Here is a 14,114-nt window from a genome sequence, read left to right on the forward strand (position 1 = left end):
GATCTTAAAATACATCAAACTATTGTCAATTTATAATTATTAAGTAATCAGTTTCATGCAATCGATTCAAAATAACCTTGGGGAGCAAACGAAATTTAAAAAGATATCCAGAAGTTGTTTCAACCATTTCTTGGGGTTTAGACATAAAAGGATGAATCATATCTTGGAAAACAAAAACTACAACAGCAACTCAGAAGGAGAAAATGTACTATTTCATTTTGTAAAAGTAGGTTTCATTTTTAAGTCTTCAAGATTTAGAAAAAATGACTCCTTACTGGGATGTAGAAGAATACGAATCTTCTGAGCACATTCTCATGCGAACCAATTTTAGTTTTCAACTGGTTTTTGAAAAAAAATATGAAAGAAAAATTTTTGAAAAATCTATTCAAACATATTTTCTTACCATATATGGATGCTCTCTGTTTAACATAAGGAGAAGTGGGTTTTCATTTAGTGATGTTAAATGTCCCTCTCTAAATTCTGATGCAAGCCAGCGGAGATTTAGATAGGGAAAGTTCAAAGAATTAGAATGTTTGTAATACAAATTATAATGCATTTTACTTGATCGTTTTGGCTTCTTGTTTTGATCGTTGAATGCGTTTCTTATTACTCTGATATTTGGATTAATCCATGAACACCATTTTCATTAAAACATCAGAATTACGTTTAACAATGTATAACAAAATCGGTAACAAACAGGCTTCTAAAGAAAAAAAATTCTCACATGAGGGCTTTCCCTAGAACATAATTTCTAAATATCACAATTCCTCAGGTTGCCATGATCTCCCTCCAAGTGCAACTATTGCCGATTCTGTGACAAACGTTATGAAATAGCATTAGAACAAGCAGTAAAACCATATACAACATGCATCTTATCACGAAATACAAATACCACATGGGAATTACTACGGAGAAAAAGGCCATCTGAAAAATACGTACAAATTTTATTGAAGGCTACAATGTCACAACTCTGGACATATTCACTGATGGGCTCAACTGTGAGATATTCCTCAATAAGATTGTCAACAGAAACTAGGTCATCCACAATAGTAAGCATAATCTGTAGTTTCTTGATGCCGTACCCAACTGGAACAAGTTTGGCTAAGGAAAAAAATTGATATCAGAATCACATAAGAGGAGCACAAAGTACGACTTTACTCTAAATCAAAGACTAGATAGAGAGCAACATATATAATAACATTTACAGATACAAAAAAATTGAATCTTATCATTCAACTATTTTAGCAAGTGGATCAAAATTAGAACAGTTCAAAAAGTTCAAAACATGTACAAATAACGACAACCAAAGCCAAAAAAATGTGATATATATATATATATATATATATATATATATAAATGACATACATGCACCCCAAAGCAACCCTTCCATGCTAACAGATCTCACTGCTTCCTCGAGCTTCTTCATGTCGGTTTCATCGTCCCATGGTTTCACATCCATGAGAACAGATGATTTCCCAGCTGAAAAATGGAATCAGCAAAAAATCAATGCCCACACAAAGTGCTATAATCATGGGAGGGAGCAGGATAAAGTTTAAAGATAAGTGGTAAATGACCAAACTAAAACTTACACTCTTTCTTTTTTCCAGATGCCTTCACTGCAGCTGCCCGTTCCTCAGCTGCCTTCTTTTCTTCCTCTGTCTCTTCCCCAAACAAATCGACATCATCGTCATCATCGTCATCCTCTGCTGCAGCAGCCTGAAAAACAATTTGCACTCACAGTTAAGCCATACGATGCAGAAAAAAGCTATGAAACTAACACCACAGTTGAAATATCTATCACTAGAAAGAAACTTGCCTTTGTATCAGCAGCTGGGGGAGTTGCAACAGGCTCGGCAACAAGAGATCCCTTAACGGTTACACCGGACCCCTCACCAGAAACACCACTGTGGATACAAAAAATTGGCATACAAATATAATCAGATCCATATCAAGTATTACACATATAATTGGCGTTCAAATCAAGGGAATCAAACTTACGAGATTCTCAATAGAGCATCAATGTGTTTGTACCACCTGGACACATTCACATACTCAGTTGATGGAGCAGTTGACAAAGCTGCATAGACAGTGAGATCATCCTTTGAAGCTTGGTACCTAAGAACACGAGAAATTAATTAATGGGAAAATACATGAATAAGAAAGATTAGAAAAGAAAAAATACAAATGAAGATGGATAAAAGCCATACCCTGTGATGTAACTGCGTGAGAGAAGGTACTCGTCAAGCTTCTTCAACCCAGAGGTAGAGCTAAGGTCGTAGAATGTGACTGCCATGCTTGCTATGTACGTTAATTCTTCTGAAAAAATTACGAAACATGAATTGCAACAGCAGCAATACGAATTTCAAAATTAAAAAACAAGAAAAACGAAATATTCGGTTCAAATCCATTAATAGAATGTTTCAACTGCGAAATGAACTAAAAAGGCATTAAACCCAACAAAACTGTAATATTTACGAAGATAATTCGGAAATTCAGATAGAAAAGTGCTACAATTAGCATATGTTATGGGAACACAAATTCCAGAGGAAGAAGAAATCATGTATCGAAAGAGGTTTCTTACCAGTGCGAGCAAGGCAAAGGAATGCAACAAAGCAGAGAGATTGCGAGTGTAAGAGAAAGATAACCTCCTTCTATTTGCTTGAAACTGAAACCCTAAGCCCAAGTTTGCAATCGGGATATGGGTCATCTAAAACTGGGCTACATACCTGTTGAACGGGCTTTTACTATTCTCACCAAACTTTTTTTGCTAAGTTTACTTCTAATTTATTATAGCATTAGTTGTTCGTTCCTTCACACACTTTAATTCAAATGAAACATCAGCATCTCCTCTTCTCCAAAATTCTAGGGTGATATACAAAAAAAATTCAAAATTTAATTTTAAATGTCAATATATCATTTTAAAAAAAATGGTTGAATATATCATTTTCTTACTACAATATTCTATCGTTGTTATCATTATCTATTTAAAAAAATGGTTTTAAAAATCCTATTTCAAAATATCTGCTACTGTTCTGAAAATTTTGTTTCAGAAAATTTAGAAAAGTTGTTTCAATTTTTCTCTAAAAACAAATAATTTTGAACTTACTTTTATAAAGGAAGGGTAAAATAAAAATTTTAAAAATCACGGAGATGTATCTAAAAATTATGGAGGGTGCAACAAGAAAAGGTCTTCAAGAACCCATCTACAAATATGAAATTGTTGGGCTTAAATATTCTGACATTGATGTTTTTACAAAAAAATAAAACATATTTTTTTAGTTTTGAAAAAATCAGAGATTTTCAATTTCATTATTTTTGTTCTGTTTTCTTCTTATAAAATTTGAAATCGTCATTTTTAGGAGAGATTTAATCATTAATTAAATTATGTTTTATTTGTTTTTTGTTTAACGTAATTAAATTTAATTAAATTAGGTGCATTTTTTTATTCTTTCATTTAGCAACTTAACTAATTAGGTCATTAAATGGAGTATTTTAAAAATATATTTATTAAAAAAGTACCTTAAAATTATTTTTTATAATATTGCTTAGTAATTGTATGATAATAAAATATAATACATACGTAAATTTCATTTGATAAAATATAATAATTATGATAAAGGTGCTATAAAATAATATTCTTTTATTAAATAGTTGGATTGAGTCGGATTTATCGACTTTGAATTTTATGAGTTCTTCTAAGTCTAATTTTAATTGAGTTTACTCAATAAAATTCAACCAAACTCAACCTATAAAAATGTAATTGATCTTGTTAAATTAAGTGAATGTATGGGTTGGGTAAAATCCACTTATACTCCTATTTTCTAGTCCATCTAAAATATATTATTTTTTGGTTTTAGTCTCCATAAAATACTGTCCTTTAATTTTTTTCTCTTTTTGAAATTTGAAATCACTACTTTGTAATTTTAATATTTACTTTAAGATAAATAAATAATACTTATATTACGAATTTTTGTATTTTTTTTAGGTGTCACATGACACTAAATCTTTACACATGAAGTCACGTCAAATAGTTATTTGGTATTTATAAAAATTAGTGATTTCTAATTTTGGTGAGGTTAAAAATTAAAAACATATTTGATCTTTTCAGCAGACCGAAAGATACACTGTTTTAATTTTTATTATTACCTTAACTTTTCCATTATTTTTTCGAAGTAATGTTTATGTAGGTAGTGTTTCCATAGATTCGTTTAGTGTATTTAGATAAAATAATTTAAAAGAATAATTTACTTATTCAACGAATTTTAGTTTTTTAGAGTAAAATAAATATTCTTTAAATAAAAAACAAAACCTAATGACTTCAAAAATATATTTTAAATAATAAAAATAATAAAATTTGAAATTCACCTCCATTTCATATATATACATATACATAATATTTTTTTTAATATTTAATATAATTTTTAGTTATCGTTAAATGTTTTATGCATTTACTTGGTCGAAAAAGAAAGAAAGAAAAAAGTGTGTTAAAAGACGATTCTGAAATTTTATATCCTAATTACATGGATATTATAACTATTTATAAAAGAGTAACATACTAGTAGTAAGTCATTGAATAAATAATAAATATTCGTTATCATATGAATGCTCTTGTGTTATTAATACATTAGCTGAAAAACTTGAAAATATGAAAATATTAGTTATTACTTATTGAATGCGAAGTTATTGTTAAATTAAAATGATAAAAAATAGAAATATTTTTATAGCCAGTTTATATATATAGTTTCAAAAATATTCATAAATTTAGTTTCAAAAATATTCTCCTTGTAAAACATGTAGTCAAATTTAAATAAAATGAAAACAGCACGTAGATATCATACTTTCAAAAGTTTTTTAGTATGATTATTGGAATATATTGCTGTATAATAAAAATAATAAAGTAAATGATGTAACGATTAAAATAAATAATGTATTATAAAATATTAAAATAATAGAAAAGAAGAGAGTCTATTATGATTATGAATGTGTTGAATTATAATATTAAAAAAAAGAATAAATTTTATTGGTACTCCTTAAATTTTTCCTTTATTTGCATTTAATATTTGTTTTTGTCCTGTTTACAACAATCACATCTTAAAGAGGTAGATGTTAATATTTTGTTAAAGAGTTAAAGCAGATTAGTGTAATGCATAAGGAGTGTTAATATTAGTTATTAGTATAGTGTAATGCATTGGGAGTTAATTAAGAAGCTCTATTGGTTCTATAACAAAACAATCACTAAAAAATAATCCAAAGGGTCTAAAACATTTTATTTGGCCTAATAAATATGATTAATAAATTGATTAATTAATTAATATGATGTAATGATATGTTTCCCAAAAAAATGCACATCCCATCATGGATTCCAAATATCTGGATTTGCAACATTAAAGTACTGATTAGATACATGTTAAGAAATTAATTTTAAATTTAATTTAATTTTAAAAACTTGATTTATAAAATAATATTTGTATTCATTTGTATATTGTAAATTAATTTCATTTCTAATAGATGGAAGATTTTTAACATATATAAATAATGATATATATATATATATATATATATATATATATATATATATATATATATATATATATTGTACTTAGATCGAAAATATAGGATATATAATGTTGTTTTACATAAATTTTTGTTGTTGTTTTTCCAATCGTTCATGTCTCAATACCTTGAATTATTATGTCTTTTATATTGTACTTAGATCGAAAATATAGGATATATAATGTTGTTTTACATAAACTTTTGTTGTTGTTTTTCCAATCGTTCATGTCTCAATACCTTGAATTATTATGTCTTTTTTTCACCATCATGGCATGAAATTCTAAATTAGTGATTTTTTGTCGCTCACTCAAATAATTCACTAATATATATATATATATATATATATATATATATATATATATATATATATATAATCTATAGTTTCATGAATTGATTTTTGCAACATGATTCTTGGCTCTTACAAAAACATGTCACCATGCTACAAAGGTCTTCTCTATTTTATGCATATATAGTTGATAGGTGTATTAGTAATATGCCAAGTGGCTCTTTCTTCAGCCACACCCATTGGAGTAGATATATAGTTGATAGGACGTAACCGACTCAACAAAAGCCATGCTACACAATAATTAATTATTAAATAAAACATTATTTTTTTTGTCCCTTTATAATCCTATTTAATGATTCCCATTACCCAATTTTAATTGTATTTTATCATCACGTATTTTAGTTTGTCAATATTTCATCAAACTGTTAAATCTCTTCAATTGACATAGAAGAAATTTGAAAAAAAAAACATAATTCTGATCATATTTCATCTTATTTATTTTAATTTTTTTACATATCGATAAGTGTTTACTATTATAAACATACATTAAAATAAAATTAAAAAAAAAAAAACAACGATGACAAAATTTATACAAAAACAACTTAATAAATATTTCAAAATGATGATATAGTTTGTTGTGATACAATGCATGGTTAATCTTAAATATAAATGAATAAAACCTATAACATATAAAATAAGAAAGACTTATAGCTTTGTTTCTTCTTCTACCTTCTAAAGGATATATATAATTAAACATGAAAAAAACTTCAACCCTAATTATATAATTTGTTATGTGAAACCACGTTATCAACCTTGTTAATTAAATAAACCTTGCTCAGTCAAATACACCTAATTGAAGTAGTATTTCATGGTGAAAAACCCTATTAATTAAAAAACTATAAGTTCAATGTTCAAACCGACCCTATTGTACAGTCAATAGTCTTCCTTGAATTAAATATATGTAATCAAATAATGAAGGATTATGAAGTAATGCGTGTGAGGTTTGTGTTTTATAATAATATGTCCTTAATTGCCTTTTGGAAACACCAGCCTCACTAATTATGATTAAGAAACAAAACTTTATAGTTTCGATAAATTAGAATATAAAAAATGCTGATAAAAAAATGCGTTTTATTTGTTTAATAATATGACCCTGTTATTTCATATATTTATATTATCAGTTATATATCAAATAATGTGCTAATAATTTTCAATAGCATCATGTTATTTGTACAAAATATTCAACAACTTTAGTGGCTCACAAATTTTAGTGTATAGTTTTTAACTGATCCCTCCCTTCAACTACATGTTCTTTATATTCAAAATTATTCAAACCTAAGATCATACTTCCATTTTATTCAATAATATCTCTTAAATATAGTTCCAATTAATTGAGATGTTGTTTTCAATTACTGTATTCTTTATATCAAATTTTAGTAAAAAAACTATTTCTATCTTTTTTAATAAAGCTAAAAAATATTAAATAATTTTTCAATCAGCATAAAAGGTTAGATAACTTTATTTATAATTCAATATCTATCATATATATACACTAAAATTAAATCCTAACAAAGATGATACACTAGTTTACAAGAAGTAGTGTGTTGGAAGTCTTATATCGACTAAAGATAAGACAATTTCATAATATATAAGTGATGTGCAAACTATGAGATTGACTTAAGTTTAAAGTTCACTTTAAGAGTAGTTTTCCAAAGAAATAACAATATATCATTTTGTTACATCAAACATATTCAGAAACATGAATTCACATTCATAGGTGGGTTGGTAATTTTCAAATCATAGAAACATAGAAAAGAAAAAAAAAAGAAAAAGAAAAGAAAAGAGATGATAGAAACAGAAAGAAGCATGAGGCAACCACCACCTACCTGAATTAGATAAGATTGTGGAGAAAGCTCTGAATTGGATAAGTCTGAAATTAAAGTGTGGAAGATTCACTCATTCATATTGCCATAATAGATAGAGCACTCAGAAACTCCAATATATGTTTATATATTATTTCTTTCAATTTACAATATTAATTAATTCATTAGGGTTCATATAATGGATGATTTGAGCATAGTTTAATATATGAAAGTTTGTGTTTTTGGAGTAAATGTTTAATAAAAGAAAACAAATGCAATTTTGTAAATGAAAAGAAAAAAAAATTAGAAATCCAAGCAACAAGCAACAAAAGAAAAAAAAATAATTAAAGAATTGAGAAGCTGAATATCCACCTTTTTTGTGTTTTGTGTGTGGGACAAGGATTCCATGATTGTTTTGGTTCCACCCATTATTTCTCACGTGGCATTATGAATATTGGAAAGTGGAATTTATCATGGGTGCATTAATATTAGATATATGCTTTCTTGGAAATAATTATGAGATTGATCTTTAAATTAAAGTTGATAGTCAAATTAAATATTTTCAAAATTGGTGATAAGTATTATATAGTTAATAAAATGAGGTTGAGTATAATGATAACAAATTATTGGGCCCCCTTTATGCATCGCATCATATATATCATTAGGTATATATATATTAAAATATTATAGCTTGGAAATTGAAGCTTATCATGATCGAGAGATAGTCAAATAAAATTCTTAGTAAATAATGAATGATGAGTATTTTAAAATTAATAAATATTGTTGATATCACTTATGATTGAAAGCCTTAATTAATTAAATTAAAAATATGATTTTCTTATAAGCGGACATTTCTAAACAAATAGTTAAAGAAGTAATTTCCTTCATTTATTAAAACAATCAATGCAATTTATTTCTTTGAGTAAGTCCTTTACTCAAAAATATTAAATTATTATATCTCTATATTTGAGGAATTTGTATATTGAGAAGTAACACTATTACAAAAGAATTTTTTTTATATCAGTGATGCTTCTTAAAGGTAATTAATTAAATAAGATTCTCATATCATCTAAAGTTTTTACAAGTTTTGAAGCACATAATTGCGTAATTTGATGATTTAGTATTTAAAATTAGTGTCCTTGATGAAATTATTTCAGTACAGTAGATCAAACAATGATTTTTGAAAATACGTTGTTCAAGATTTTATATCAACTAATAATACTATAAGATCATCAAATTATGAGGTTTTCTTCTAAGGAGAGATATACAAGAACATTTAATACTAATGAGTCGTAAACAAGTTCATATAAAAAATAAAGACACAATTTTTAACCCTTAGTTAGGATTATTCATTTACTTTACATATATCATATTTGTTTGAACCGTACAATCAACTCTGATATTATTATGAGAATTATTACTTTTCACAAAAAAACCTTTCAAATAACGAGTTTATGAACCATTCTATTTATATATTATCTAATGTGCAACTTCTAAATTACCTTGAATTCTTGACACAAATTACATAAGTAAAAACAATTATCATTACTACAAGTTGTTGCTTTTGTAAAAATAAGTTAAACTTGAATTATGAGTGATAAAATTGCTACCAAACCATAACCTAAAGTGACATATATAGTTTCACTTTTTTAATATAATAAGTAGTATAAAAGCCATCTATGTAATTTTTACCGAATAGACAATATAAAAACTCACATTAGCTGCATATGAAACAATAGTCTTTAAGAGAAGACAAATGGAAATGTTTATAATTTTAAAAGAGAAAAAAAAATAAAAATTAATGATATTTTGACTACTAAAATTTTACAACTTTATCTTATAACATGAGGTGTTATCTTTTAAGTGGGTTTAGAATATTGAGAATGAAAAAAAGAAAAAATAGAAAACCACTTAGAAAATAATACTCAAATTTGTAAAAAAAAAAATTGTCAAAATTTAGTAGTTAAAAAATTATTTTTGAAAAAATAAGTAAGTGTTGGGATGATAAATTGAGATAATGATGTAAGATATGATGCATTGCAGACATTGATATGTGATATAATGGTGTGGGAGGGAAGGGGGCATCATAGAAGATGAATCTCATTCCTCTCACATTATTTAAGACAACAATTCTCGATTCTCAATTCACATCACTTTTCTATATTATTGTTATTATTATCTTATTATAGATTGCTTCCTTCTTCACTTCTCTCTTCTCCAAGTTAACATAACATATAACAAAAAAAAAAAAAAACAAACACCTTTGCATCCTATATATACATTGAAGGCAAAATCAAATTGTTGAGTTTTGGTGTTATAGATGGAAATTGAAGAAGAAAGCCTGATAAAGATGAAGTCAAGGTTCACACGTATCTGTGTCTTCTGTGGAACCAGCCCTGGCAAGAACCCTAGCTACCAACTCGCTGCAGTCCAACTCGGCAAACAACTTGTAAGTCGTATAATAATGTCGCAACACAACTCATTCTCATTCTCTTCTTCTACTCAATCATTAACCTCTTCGGACAAAACCATGTTGTTATTTTTTTTCAAATTCACAAATTAAACCATCTTTGTTCATAATCACACAACTTTGTCTCCACTCTTAAATTCTCTTAAAAACATCTATCATATGAGAGTGTACAACACCCTTCAATTTTGTTTTGTTCTTAAAACGGAGATGTTAGAGAAATTTTGAGTACTTATACTCTTAGGTCTACGGTGGAGGTTTTACCGAGGAGAACAAACACAAATGAGACATGAGTCCAACCACATAAGACATTGACATCACTCGCAACCCAAAATCTTAAGGCGATGGGTTTATGAGTCTTAAACTCTTATATAGTGTTCAACTTTCTCATTTTTACTCAATGTGAGACTTAGACTCACACTTAGATTTTTAATAATGTCCTAACATTAATCTTTTCGTAACGAGAAATGATTGAATTAAGGTTATTGGTTATTAGATTGATGAGATGATGAGAGATTAAGAAATGAGATTGAATGAATGAATGCAGGTGGAGAAGAACATCGATTTGGTTTATGGAGGAGGGAGCATTGGGTTGATGGGGTTAATCTCACAAGTGGTGTTTGATGGTGGACGCCACGTGTTAGGGTATAGTTTTTCATATCTCTCTTTCTTTCTTTTTCATGTATCACCTAATTATAATTTCACCATCTTCAACAATTGCAGGGTCATTCCCACAACTCTTATGCCAAGAGAGGTATTTTATTTTTCAATAAATAATTTATCATTAATTTATATATATTAATTAATTAGAAAGTATAAATAAATTGAATAGATAACTGGAGAAACAGTTGGAGAAGTTAGAGCTGTATCAGGAATGCATCAACGCAAAGCAGAAATGGCTCGACAAGCTGATGCATTCATTGCTCTCCCAGGTCTCTTCTCTTCTTTTCAAACTAATTAAAAATACATAAATTATATTTATTATATAAAACCTAAAAAAAATTGATAATGTAACATCTTCAATATAATAAATAAATAATAAACGGATGTGTTTTTTTCTTAAGCATCTCAAACCAATCTTTATATGTATATATTTCAATCACCAATGCAAAAAGTTTCTGTTGATGCACATGACAGAGAACTCTCTCCTAAGTTATGAAAAAGACTTTTGCTACATTATTATTGAAGTTATTATGATTTGGGAACTTTAATTAAAAAATCATTTTAATTAAAAAAAATACCGAATATATATCTTTGTCCGTGTTCCGCGCAGAGAAAATAATTTCTAAAGATATCTTTTTATCAGTAACGGATCATAACTGTCAACTGTATGCTGCAATTAATGAGATTCCTGCACCTCTTATGAAGGTTCTATTCATGCATTATTTCATCTGATAGTTATATTAGAATTAGAATTTGATTCTCTGAAGATTTTTTTACTGTTTTTTATTGTATTTTTATAATATACCGATTATTATTAATTTTTTTATTAAAATATTTATATAATATATTTTTAATGTTTAGCAGATTACAAGACAAAAACTTAATAAAAAATCTGATATCGTTATACTATACTGTAACAACAACACTGTTTAAGTTAGAAAAAGTGGTTAATTATTTTTTTTTTATTTTTAATTATTTTAGGTGGATATGGCACTCTGGAAGAACTACTTGAAGTTATCACTTGGGCTCAACTAGGAATCCACGATAAACCCGTGAGACATCCAAAACCTAATCACTTAATTTCTTTAATTAATTATTAGTATTTAAGGAAGTGCTAGAAATTCGTTAGTGGAATGAAGTGTATATACAGTAGAAACTTATATATATTATTCAAAGTCCATAAGTTGGGCACACATGGAAAAGACTTAAAGCCATTACAAATGTGACACACACATATGAATTATGAATGGATGTTTTGATTATAAGGCTAAATTATTTTTTTTTCAAATTACAATTTTTCTTTTATTTTAAACTTTGATATATTTGAATTTTTAAACCTTAAAATTAAATTAATATAATTGTTTTGATATATCCAATAAATCTCATATCATATAGGAATCGAGGTTAAACGATGAAACGCAGTTCAAATACTTCTTCCTCCTTCTCTTCATCTTTCAAGACTCATTCTTAGGATAAAATCGTAAAATCGTGATAGAGTTCCACATTTCATAACAGATGATACTTTGGAGATACGGTCGTCGTTTCTAACGTTGTTATCGGATGGATTTGGGTCAGATTTAGCGTTTGAATTATTTACAATAATTATATGTTACGACTCAAATGTATGTCAATTTAGAATGCGTTTAAGATCTAAAATGTATCAAAATTTAGAATATAGACGAATTTTAATTTTATATTTTTATCGTGTGTAAATGAATGAATGATTAAGGGGAAAAAAATGGTGGCAGGTGGGGTTGTTGAACGTGGATGGGTACTACAACTCGTTGTTGTCATTCATGGACAATGCTGTAGACGAAGGTTTCATTACACTAGCTGCCCGTCACATTATTGTTTCTGCCCAAACTGCCCAAGACCTCATGTCCAAGCTTGAGGTATCAAAATTTTCATTTTACTTTTATTTTTCCATTTTCTTAAAGTAATAAAAAATTTCATTGTTTTTTTCCTTTTTTATTTGATAATTTTAGCAGGAATATGTGCCGAAGCACAGTGGTGTGGCACCGAAGCTGAGTTGGGAGATGGATCAACAGTTATAAACATTTCCCAAAACAAAGATGAATGAACCTTCATATTTATTTCTCAATACAAATCAAGTCATTTGTCTCACATTTTGTATTTTCTTAATTACCAACTAATTATCATCAACACAAGAAAATTAATTACTTGTCATTTCCCTCATTAATTAATTCTCGCTGCTTATAGATTGTGTGCATATGTTAGTTTTCAAATTTCATTCATATTGGTGTATTGAACGCAAAAGTATCCAAATTCATCATGAATATAAAACTTAATTAAATGTATAAAAAAAATAATTATTAAAAATTCAAAAGGATGAGTATATACTTATGAATGAATTATTATTTAAATATTTGTTAAAAGTGTGTTTTAAGCCTAACTCAACCCCACAAAATTGTGCGTGGGAAAAACATTAGTGGGTGAAACAAAATGTCCAAAAAAATTCGTTAGAATAGACTCTAACTTAGATCTGATACCATGTTAGAAGTGAGTTTTAAGCCTAACTCAACCCCATAAAACCCAGTTTGTAAGGTGAGAATTGTACACACTTATATATTGTGAATTGATTTTATCTCTAGTCGATGTGAGACTTCCAACAATTTTAATAGAAATTGTGTTAAATATAAAGATAGTGACTCCGGAAAATATGTCTTTATACAAATAAGGACAAGTGGAAATTATCTCTATAAAATATAAATTAATTTTAAAGGGGACAAAAATGAGAGCAAACAAAATTTCTAATAAATAGAAAACGATAACTAATAAAAAGAGTGTGATTTTGTCTTTCTTCACAACTTTCGGTTTTACTTATTTCAGTTGTTTATATTTAATTTTGTAATAGTTTAGTTCTCCTTATTTATATTTATTCCATTATTTGTACAAACTTATGTTTTTATTGTTTTACTTTTTTATTTATTAAATTCTCAACGATCATTCACACGTCTCACCTTTTTTTTTAATTGAAGTTATTTTCGAAAGTGGTGTTTTTAATTCATCTTTTCTGCAAATCACTTTTTCAGTATTATCATTTCAAGTTTGTGTTTATTTCTCCCAATTCAGAAACCGTGTTTAAATTTTGCCTTTGTGTTCATTTAAAATTAGATTTAAATTTCTGTTAACATGAATGTCCAAAAAAAAACATCATAACCTACATGTTTTACTGAAATTATTTACCTTTTATAAATTCAAGTTATTTGATATATTTTTCTTTTACTCAAATTAAATATATTTACAACTATTAGATACAAAA

At 27.2% G+C, this 14,114-nt stretch overlaps 2 protein-coding genes across 3 annotated transcripts; one reads left to right on the forward strand and one right to left on the reverse strand.

Moving 5' to 3' along the window:
* Positions 1-617: 617 nt before the first annotated feature.
* Positions 618-2,697, reverse strand: LOC114195617 (elongation factor 1-delta-like). The gene is made up of 8 exons (XM_028086144.1): positions 2,582-2,697; positions 2,208-2,316; positions 1,999-2,115; positions 1,817-1,904; positions 1,590-1,716; positions 1,366-1,479; positions 940-1,101; positions 618-811 (listed from the first exon to the last, which is right to left on the reverse strand). Coding segments are annotated over exons 2-8 (696 nt in total). The 5' UTR covers positions 2,294-2,316; positions 2,582-2,697; the 3' UTR covers positions 618-809.
* Positions 2,698-9,833: 7,136 nt separating this feature from the next.
* LOC114195618 (cytokinin riboside 5'-monophosphate phosphoribohydrolase LOG3-like) lies at positions 9,834-13,031 on the forward strand. Of its 2 annotated transcripts, none has more exons than XM_028086145.1 (7): positions 9,834-10,150; positions 10,716-10,813; positions 10,892-10,922; positions 11,001-11,100; positions 11,813-11,883; positions 12,580-12,723; positions 12,817-13,031. In XM_028086145.1, exons 1-7 carry the CDS (start codon positions 10,022-10,024, stop codon positions 12,883-12,885), a joined length of 642 nt encoding a protein of 213 aa, XP_027941946.1. In that variant the 5' UTR covers positions 9,834-10,021; the 3' UTR covers positions 12,886-13,031. The 2 variants fall into 2 exon arrangements, with proteins under 2 accessions (XP_027941946.1, XP_027941947.1); XM_028086146.1 differs by having other exon boundaries at positions 9,849-10,150; positions 12,820-13,031.
* Positions 13,032-14,114: the final 1,083 nt, after the last annotated feature.

This window comes from Vigna unguiculata, chromosome 8, assembly GCF_004118075.2.
Source record: "Vigna unguiculata cultivar IT97K-499-35 chromosome 8, ASM411807v1, whole genome shotgun sequence".
Taxonomy (NCBI): Eukaryota; Viridiplantae; Streptophyta; class Magnoliopsida; order Fabales; family Fabaceae; genus Vigna; species Vigna unguiculata.

Excerpts from the sequence above, each read along its gene's own strand:
- LOC114195618 (XM_028086145.1), top strand. The coding sequence starts at position 10,022 with ATGGAAATTGAAGAAGAAAGCCTGATAAAGATGAAGTCAAGGTTCACA. Across the intron at positions 10,923-11,000 it reads CAACTCTTATGCCAAGAGAG|ATAACTGGAGAAACAGTTGG; the intron begins GTATTTTATTTT and ends TAAATTGAATAG. Across the intron at positions 12,724-12,816 it reads ACCTCATGTCCAAGCTTGAG|CAGGAATATGTGCCGAAGCA; the intron begins GTATCAAAATTT and ends TGATAATTTTAG.
- LOC114195617 (XM_028086144.1), bottom strand. The coding sequence starts at position 2,293 with ATGGCAGTCACATTCTACGACCTTAGCTCTACCTCTGGGTTGAAGAAG. Across the intron at positions 2,116-2,207 it reads TCACGCAGTTACATCACAGG|GTACCAAGCTTCAAAGGATG; the intron begins GTATGGCTTTTA and ends TCGTGTTCTTAG. Across the intron at positions 1,905-1,998 it reads GATGCTCTATTGAGAATCTC|TGGTGTTTCTGGTGAGGGGT; the intron begins GTAAGTTTGATT and ends TTGTATCCACAG.